Consider the following 9,450-nt stretch of genomic DNA (forward strand, 5'->3'; position numbering starts at 1 on the left):
AACCAGTTGTAATTTTTTGACAAACTCCTCCTGTGGTATTTGACCAGTGAAGCCCAAATAACAATCAGGGATACTAAACGGATATAGAATGAAAAATCACGATGTATTTTAGCCTGTGCCATTAATAGGCATGACAACAAACTTTAATGTGCAGTCTGACGATTTGCCACAAAAATGTAAACATTAATAACTCGACTCCACATGGTCACTTTTTGATCATAATTGACATGAATTATGATAATTACACCCTTAAGCTATGTGTGGGTCACTTCCTGAGTTATCCACTGTGCCACCCAGGAAATCTAAAAAAAAAAAGTTTACCGTACTTACTTGCGTTGATCCCATGTTATGTGGATGGGCGAGGTCCCGTCAAGCGTTATGATTGCTACTACTTAGGGATGAAATGATTAATGTCATAATTATAAACTGCGGTAAAATTACAGAGGGTTGGCATTACCTTTTAAAATATAATTATCGTAAAACCGTGATTGATTTGAATAACTTACGGCGATATGGCACTGTTAATTTCCTGGAGAGGCAGCAAGCATGCTATTCGCTAGCAAGCTTAATTGCCAACTTGAATACAAAACAGATTATCGTCTTACCCCATTACAAACACCTGTTTTGTCTTAACGGTTGTTTCTCGCCACATCGCTAGTTCACCAAATTGCATCATTTTTAAAGCATATTATACAATTTTTGGGGTGTAATTTAAGTCTAGAAGGTTCTCATGATGTTCAAAAATGTATTTAGAAAGTCATAAACAGTTACTTTATGCCCTTACTAGAAAATATTTGATTTATAATGAATAATTACTACTTTGTGGAAATTAATTTATTGCTCCCATGTTTGGAACCAATTCACAGCGATAAACAAGGCACAACTGTAGCATTGAGTAACACTCTTCTAAAACCTTTACACATTAACACGGAAGAAGATAATATATTTAAAGTAGTATGGATTTTAAGCAGCATGGTGGAACAGGGGTTAGTGCATGTGCCTCACAATACGAAGGTCCTAAGTAGTCCTGAGTTCAATCCCGGGCTCGGGATCTTTCTGTGTGGAGTTTGCATGTTTTCCCCGTGACTGCGTGGGTTCCCTCCGGGTACTACGGCTTCCTCCCACCTCCAAAGACATGCACCTGGGGATAGGTTGATTGGCAACACTAAATTGGCCCTAGTGTGTGAATGTGAGTGTGAATGTTGTCTGTCTATCTGTGTTGGCCCTGTAATGAGGTGGCGACTTGTCCAGGGTGTACGCCGCCTTCCGCCCGAATGCAGCTGAGTTAGGCTCTAGCATCCCCCGCAAACCCAAAAGAGACAAGCGGTAGAAAATGGATGGATGGATGGATGGATGGATGGATGGATGGATAATAAGAAGCCAGAACATTATTGAATGTTTTCTTCTGCCAAGGAAAGTATGTTTTTTTAATTTTTTCGGAGGACTTGGTATAAAGATTTCAGTGTGTGCACAAGTACTTTTTGAGCACGTTCAACAATACCACAATTATAATGATCATTTTGGTTAGAATAACCGTGATTTTCATATCGTTACATCCCTACTTCTACTATGCTTTCTGGAAACATTATCAGATATAGTGGGTCCAGCTTTTGTGTTCTTATCACTAAAAAGTGCTCGCTTAAGTTGACGTCGACATACAGTACAGGCCAAAAGTTTGGACACACCTTCTCATTTCAATGCATTTTCTTTATTTTCATGACTATTTACATTGTAGATTGTCACTGAAGGCATCAAAACTATGACACCTGTGAAGTAGGGGTGTCCCGATCCGATATTTGGATCGGATCGGCCGCCGATATTTGCCAAAAAATGCGTATCGGCAAGGCATGGGAAAATGCCGATCCAGATCCAGTTTTAAAAAAAAAAACTCCGGTCCCTGTTTTCCAACGCACCTATTTAAATAATACATTCCACTTTTCTGCTGCTCCCTAATTTCCGTTCCGCATTTTCCAGCACACCTTCAACACATCCACAGGTCTGTGGATTCTCACGCAGTTGCTTTTAGCTGCTGGCATTACACGACAGGCTCTTCTCACTCTTTCCTGTGTCTCCCTCTCACAGACAGCAAGCGCACCTTCTTACACACGTCACATACTGTCACGTCATACGTCACATACGTATACGCTCTCCCCGAGCAGAGAGGTAGCAGCATGGCTAACGTTAGCTGTGATGCTAGCGCAGCCGTGTGACCAACGTTCCCTCTGCCTCCTCTGCACATAGCAATTATATGCCACGCACAAAATCAAATAAAAAAAATAAGCGCATAACAATTTTCGACACACGGACACGACAGAGAAAACAGTTTTCGTCATCATTGTTCAAATATTGTAACGTCTGTCGAGACGCTTATCTCCGTTCGGTGCCACACGTCCACACCATCAAAATGCAGAGGCAAACATTTCCACATCAACACCGTATGAAAAAATTTGTGATTTTTTTTAGTTGTGATTTCCTTCTCTGCATGAAAGTTTAAAAGTAGCGGCGTGGCGCAGTGGAAGAGTGGCTGTGCGCGACCCGAGGGTCCCTGGTTCAATCCCCACCTAGCACCAACCTCGTCATGTCCGTTGTGTCCTGAGCAAGACACTTCACCCTTGCTCCTGATGGGTGCTGGTTAGCGCCTTGCATGGCAGCTCCCTCCATCAGTGTGTGAATGTGTGTGTGAATGGGTAAATGTGGAAGTAGTGCAAAGCGCTTTGAGTACCTTGAAGGTAGAAAAGCGCTATACAAGTACAACCCATTTATTTATATATTAATGCAGTATGAAGAAGAATGTTTTAATGTAGACATGCAAGCCTTAAAGACAATTTTGAAAATCAAGACTACATTTCCTGCAAATGGGTGCATTTCTACCCTATATTTTAACTTTAGATTTATTCTCATATCAAACTCTTTTGGCTGTCTTTTTGACACTTACATCCGGCGCCCCCCTCCACACCCCGGATTGTAAATAATGTAAATAATTCAATGTGATTATCTTGTGTGATGACTGTATTATGATGATAGTATATATCTGATAGTATATATCTGTATCATGAATCAATTTAAGTGGACCCCGACTTAAACAAGTTGAAAAACTTATTCGGGTGTTACCATTTAGTGGTCAATTGTACGGAATATGTACTTCACTGTGCAATCTACTAATAAAGGTCTCAATCAATCAATCAAAACACAGAATCATCATACTGCTGTGATTATATGCATCAAGTGTTCATTCAAGGCTAAGGCAAAATATCGAGATATATATCGTGTATCGCAATATGGCCTTGAAATATCGCAATATTAAAAAAAGGCCATATCGCCCAGCCCTAGTTCAATGATGCCATTTCTGTTTGTCATGTATAATTTTGTTTATTTTGTGTTTATCCTTGAATAAACAGGTCAGTTTCCTGTTACCAACCACTCCCCTAATTCAGCTGGCTAGTTTTTATCAAGAGTACTAAAACCCTTTTCAACATGATTCTGACAACTAAGTAATAAATAAATGATAAATGGGTTGTACTTGTATAGCGCTTTTCTACCTTCAAGGTACTCAAAGCGCTTTGACACTACTTCCACATTTACCCATTCACACACACATTCACACACTGATGGAGGGAGCTGCCATGCAAGGCGCTAACCAGCACCCATCAGGAGCAAGGGTGAAGTGTCTTGCTCAGGACACAACGGACATGAGATAGAATGGGGATTGAACCAGTGACCCTCGGGTTGCACACGGCCACTCTTCCACTGCGCCACGCCGTCCCGTAGGCTAAATAACTTTAAACTTTAATACATGCTCGGATAGGCCAGTATCGGTCTGTATCGGTATCGGTCAGTATCGGTATCGGATCGGAAGTGCAAAAACAATATCGGTATCGGATCGGAAGTGCAAAAACCTGGATCGGGACATCCCTACTGTGAAGTGAAAACCATTTCAGGTGACTACCTCTTGAAGCTCATCGAGAGAATGCCAAGAGTGTGCAAAGCAGTAATCTGAGCAAAGGGTGGCTATTTTGAAGAAACTAGAATATAAAACATGTTTTCAGTTATTTCACCTTTTTTGGTTAAGTACATAACTCCACGTGTTCATTCATTGTTTTGATGCCTTCAGTGACAATCTACAATGTAAATAGTCATGAAAATAAAGAAAACGCATTTGAATGAGGAGACGGTGCACTGCAAAAACTGAAATCTAAGTAAGATTAAATATCTCAAAGTTAGGGTGATATTTGCTTATTTTCTGTCTATAATAATTCTTCTCACTAAGCAGATTTTATGTTAGTGTTTTACTTGTTTTAAGTGTTTTGGTCCTAAATTATCTCAGTAAGATATTGCAGCTTGTTGCTGAGATTTTATGACCTATATTGAGTAAAACATGCTTGAAACTAGAATATGAGCTTTTGCAAAGCTGTGTCATCAACACTGAAGTATAAAACTGCTTTCTTAAAGTAATAATTTCTTATTTCAAGCATGAAAAAAAAAATCATGACTTTGACACAATTGTCTCATATTAAAACAGATACCAGCCAAATGGACTTTGCTGTTTTATTTTCAATGAAACAATAGAAGATACGTACTCATAAAGTAGTACAGTTCTTATTAGTGAGAATATACTTATTTTAAGGTATTTTTGGGTTCATTGAGGTTAGCTAATTTTACTTGTTTTGGAAAGTCTTGACAAGCCAAATGTTCTTGTTCTATTGGCAGATAATTTAGCTTTGTTCAGTTTCTTGTTCTTGAACACTTCACTTTTTGCAGTGTGTGTCCTAACTTTTGGCCTGTTCTGTACATGGTCGACCGCTTTTGTCGACATAAAATTTGAGACACAACAGGGTCAACACGTGCAGCATTGTTCAATGCATTGTCATAAGCAGCATGTACCAACTGTAGCAAGCATATTGTCAGTATGTTATTCACGCCAAACACCTTCAGTAAGAAATGGCGTTGAAATGGCGTCCCTGTCATCTGTACTGCTAGTTTGCACTGAACACAGCACTGTTATGCTAATGTGCATTCCAAGTAATTTTTTTTTGGTATAGTATTTATTTGCAATAGCAGTTTATCAGTAGACTTGTAGTCCTTTATTTACAAGAGCAAATGAACATGATTTAAATATTGTATCTGTACTATGGTTATTTAATACATCATAGTCACGCGAGACCTTCTGATTGATAGCTTCAGCTCAATGTGCAATCATTGCAGCAGCAGCAACTGCCTGCTTCTGGCTTTGGCAAACTGAGCCGTGTCATTCACTTGTCCCCGCAGGATTGCATGATATGATTGTTACATAATAAAAGGGCACAGATTGCTGTGTAGTGGGTTAGTGGTTTCTTTCCACTTGGTGCCATGCAAGACTGAATTAAGGCATGAAGAACAGCGCTACAGTGGGACGACGGCTTTAAAGAGAATTAAAACTCCATCCATGCACAGAATTGGTCGGGAGAGCGTCCGTGTCAGCAACCCGAGGGTTCCTGGTTCGATCCCCGGCTTCTCCCATCCTAGTCACGTCCGTTGTGTCCTTGAGCAAGACACTTCACCCTTGCTCCTGATGGTGGTTAGGACCTTGCATGGCTGCTGCCGCCATCAGTGTGTGAAGGTGGAAATAGTGTCTTTACAAGTATAACCCATTGACCATTTATAAGATTATCATCAGTGGATAATATGTATCATAATAATACATCATTATTATGATGTTTTTATTACTATTAGTGCATCTCCTGGGATAGGCTCCGGTCGTGCCAGCAACTTAAATGCTCCTGGTTCGATCCCCGCTTCCGCCATCTTAGTCACTGCCGCTGTGTCCTTGGGCAAGACACTTTACCCATCTGCTCCCATTGCCACCCACACTGGTATAAATGTAGCTTAAAGATGTAGATAATGGGTTTTACTATGTAAAGCGCTTTGAATCTCTCGAGAAAAGCGCTATATAAATATAATTCACTTCATTTCACTTAAGTCTTTAAAAGCTAGTGACGCCTCGGTTTCTCACTTTAATCAGGGGGCTTTGAACGCAACCACAGTAATGTGCAATGAGATGCAAAAGTGAAACTTGTACACAACTTTCTCCTGTGCTAGATAATGTATTACTTTTCTACTCCAAAATGTGGTGCTGTGTGTGAATGTTTTGATGATGTTGTGACGTCTGCGTTGAGTTAAGTGCTCCAAGCCAAGTTTGCTGCTAGCCAGGTGGAACGAACCATCTAGAAATTTTGATAGGGGCTGTAAATAGTCTTTGATGTTCTTAATTTGATTCAAGCAACCTTATGGTTTTACTTGTATTCCTATATTTATTTCATAATAAATTTGTTTGGACACACCTTCTCATTCAATGCGTTTTATTTATTTTCATGACTATTTACATTGTAGATTGTCACTGAAGGCATCACAACTATGAATGAACACATGTGGAGTTATGTACTTAATAAAAAAAGGTAAAATAACTGAAAATATGTTTTATATTCTAGTTTCTTTAAAATAGTCACCCTTTGCTCTGATTACTGCTTTGCACACTCCTGGCATTCTCTCGATGAACTTCAAGAGGTAGTCACATGAAATGGTGTGCATTATGGGCAAGAAAGCATTTAGGTTTTCAGCACCGAAGGCTTGGAATAACCTACAATCCAATATTAAACTTCAAACCCTAGTTACGTTGAATGAGTTTAAAGCTTCTGTGAAAGGACTGCAGTCTACCTTGTCTGTATGCACATGTGTCATGTGAGCAAGTTTTAATGTTGTAAATGTGATGTTTTATGTATTTGTTTACTGTTTTAAATGTAACCTTGCTGCTGCCCTCTTGGCCAGGTCTCCCTTGGAAAAGAGATCTTTTATCTCAATGGGATTTTACCTGGTTAAATAAAGGCTAATAATAATAATAATAATTATCAGGGTGATTAGTGGAATGTTTTGCTTTATCAATGGGGTTGGGACCATCATTGTGTTGTGAATGAGAAGGTGTGTCCAAACTTTTGGCCTGTACTGTATATAACTTACATATTTAAATGACAGAAAAGAAAATCTTCAAACTGTACAAGCGCCTAGAGCCCCTGATTGTAATATTTTGCCCCTCTCACGAGGCAAAATGTGACAAAAATGTATGTGCACAAAAATTTTGCCATATTGGCATTGCTGTTTTTGTATCAGATTGGATCTCTCTCTCACACACACACACATCCTTGTATTTGTTACCTTCTTGAGACCTCCGAAAAATGCCTACCTCTTTAGGACCACCCATTCTAGATATATAAAGATTTGTATTTACAACATTAATAATATATACATACTATGCAAATATAAAAAAGGTAAGCTTTTATTTTTTTGTATTTTTTTCAAATTATTTGTTTATAATTGGTTTCTAATCTTCATTTACTTCATAACAGTATGTCTCTATATACCGTATTTTTCGGAGTATAAGTCGCACCGGAGTATAAGTCGCACCTGCCGAAAATGCATAATAAAGAAGGAAAAAAACATATATAAATCGCACTGGAGCCCGGCCAAACTATGAAAAAAACTGCGACTTATAGTCCAAAAAATACGGTACATATTTATTTAATTTTTCAAATAAATTTTGGCCAAATGGGGCGCATTTCAATTCTTACACACACTTGTTATTTCATATGTTGATCAGAGGGGGAGCACTTTTAAAACCGACACACAGTCAATTTGAAAAATCCCTCCTTTTTGGTACCACCCTAATTTTGATAGATTTCACCACCAGGGGTGCAAATGAGACATTCTCTATAAGATGCAATGGTTTTCCGTATTGGGACCATGATTTATGGCCTAACGGGTTCACTGGTCCTCATATGGAAGGTACTTTTCCTTGTTGATGTCTCAAGAAGGGTGGCAATAGAAGAACGTACACACACACGCGTCTGTTGACTATATTAATGAGTGAGTGACCATTGATGGCATAGTCTGCTTGTTGACTGCAATGATGTGTTTATGTGCCGCCTACAGGGTGAAATATTTGGACTGGGTTCAGAAGAGGAGCAGAGCGTTGCCATCGCTGAAGACAGCAACGACATCTACATCCTGTCGGGGGATCAAGCGCCTGATCAGCTGAGCCCTCCGTCGTCTCTGCTGTGCACGGGCGACAACAGCAGCGGGCTCAGCTCCTGGCAGACAGAGAGCTTACCCGTGTCGCTGGCCGGCCACGAGTCGTGGGCGCAGGTGTGCGCGATGGACCCCGAGGACATCAAGAGCCTGGACAGCAACGAGGGCGCGGCTCTGGCCGAGGAGCGCAGCGAGAACAACTCCTCCAACTCGGACATCGTCCACGTGGAGCGCGAGGAAGCCGAGCTGCTGGACGAAGGCGGAGCCATAGAGGAGAGCATGATGAGCGTTTTAGGTACGGAGAGCGAGCTCGCTCAGCTCCGGGAGGAAATTAGTAGCCAGATGACCGCAGCTCCTGCGACGTCAGAGGTAGAATCCGCAGCACCTGCCTCTCTGATCTCTCTAGAAGAACCTGTCGTTGTCTTAGAGACGTCAACAGAACCTTCCCTCATCTCTATAGAACCACAGCTTCCTCCTCCGGTCCTGGAAGCCTTTGCTCCCCCTCCGGAACCTGCAGCACCGTTACCCGTTCCTGCAGTAGAACCAGAGCCTGAGCCAAAATGGCTGTCTACTGAGGGTATGCCCCCATCCCCAGCAGCGTCCACAGATCCTGAAGCACACTTGGAGCCAGTAAGATTGCCCACTCTGCAGGAGCCAGAGTCCGCGAGCGAGTCGGAGGTACCTGCCGCACAGGTCGCCACCGAGGAGACCGAGGCGCAGCCAGACCCAGCGTCAGAGCTCCAGGTTCTGCTCTGTGGAGGAGCAACCCTGGTGCTCCTTGCTGCCGTCATGGCGTACGGTGTCATCAGATACAAGAGGAAGTAGTATAGACGTAGTTCCTTCTCGGGGGGTTAGTGTACGCGTGAAAGGATGTTACGCTAGAAATCCAAGTACTTAGTTCACTGAAGATTGCAGGGGGGCTGCTTTTGAAGGTCTCCAGTCCAGGACAATGCCTCTCACTTGAACCTTGACCTCTCCTCATCCACATCCTTCACAGCAGATGCAAGCCCAGAAAAAGGGAATTAAATGCACTTCCTGTCTGATGTTCAAAGCCCACCTCTCCTGCTTTTGCTTTCTTGAGTGTCTTTTTTTTTACTCAAAGACATAGGCGTCATTTTCCATTACACGGTTTGAATGCCAAAATGGAAAGTAGGAAATTATATTTTACGTTGCATATAAATGCTACCCTACTTTAAGTCATTTATTAAAGGAAACTGCAGCACAATGTAAATAAATAGTATTTTTAAGTAAATGAAATCAAGTCAATTATTGGCTGCAGTGTTAATATAATTATGCCACATTAACAACTGTATAATTAAGTTGTTTTTCCTTGATATTTGCTGTCCCTTTTATTTATGCACAACAAGCAAATGTCCAACAATTAACACTCCCGAG

The 9,450-nt window shown here is 41.1% G+C and overlaps 1 protein-coding gene across 2 annotated transcripts in view; it reads left to right on the plus strand.

The window, feature by feature from the left end:
• The window catches only part of bcl2l13 (BCL2 like 13), a 45,633-nt gene extending 36,586 nt beyond the window's left edge, over nt 1–9,047 (plus strand). For both annotated transcript variants that reach the window (XM_061970191.2, XM_061970190.2), the window contains exon 7: nt 7,960–9,047. In XM_061970191.2, coding sequence (XP_061826175.1) covers nt 7,960–8,880 — 921 coding nt within the window. In that variant the 3' untranslated portion in view covers nt 8,881–9,047. The remainder of the gene's footprint in view (nt 1–7,959) is intronic.
• Nucleotides 9,048–9,450: the final 403 nt, after the last annotated feature.

Source organism: Nerophis lumbriciformis, linkage group LG10, assembly GCF_033978685.3.
Source record: "Nerophis lumbriciformis linkage group LG10, RoL_Nlum_v2.1, whole genome shotgun sequence".
Taxonomy (NCBI): Eukaryota; Metazoa; Chordata; class Actinopteri; order Syngnathiformes; family Syngnathidae; genus Nerophis; species Nerophis lumbriciformis.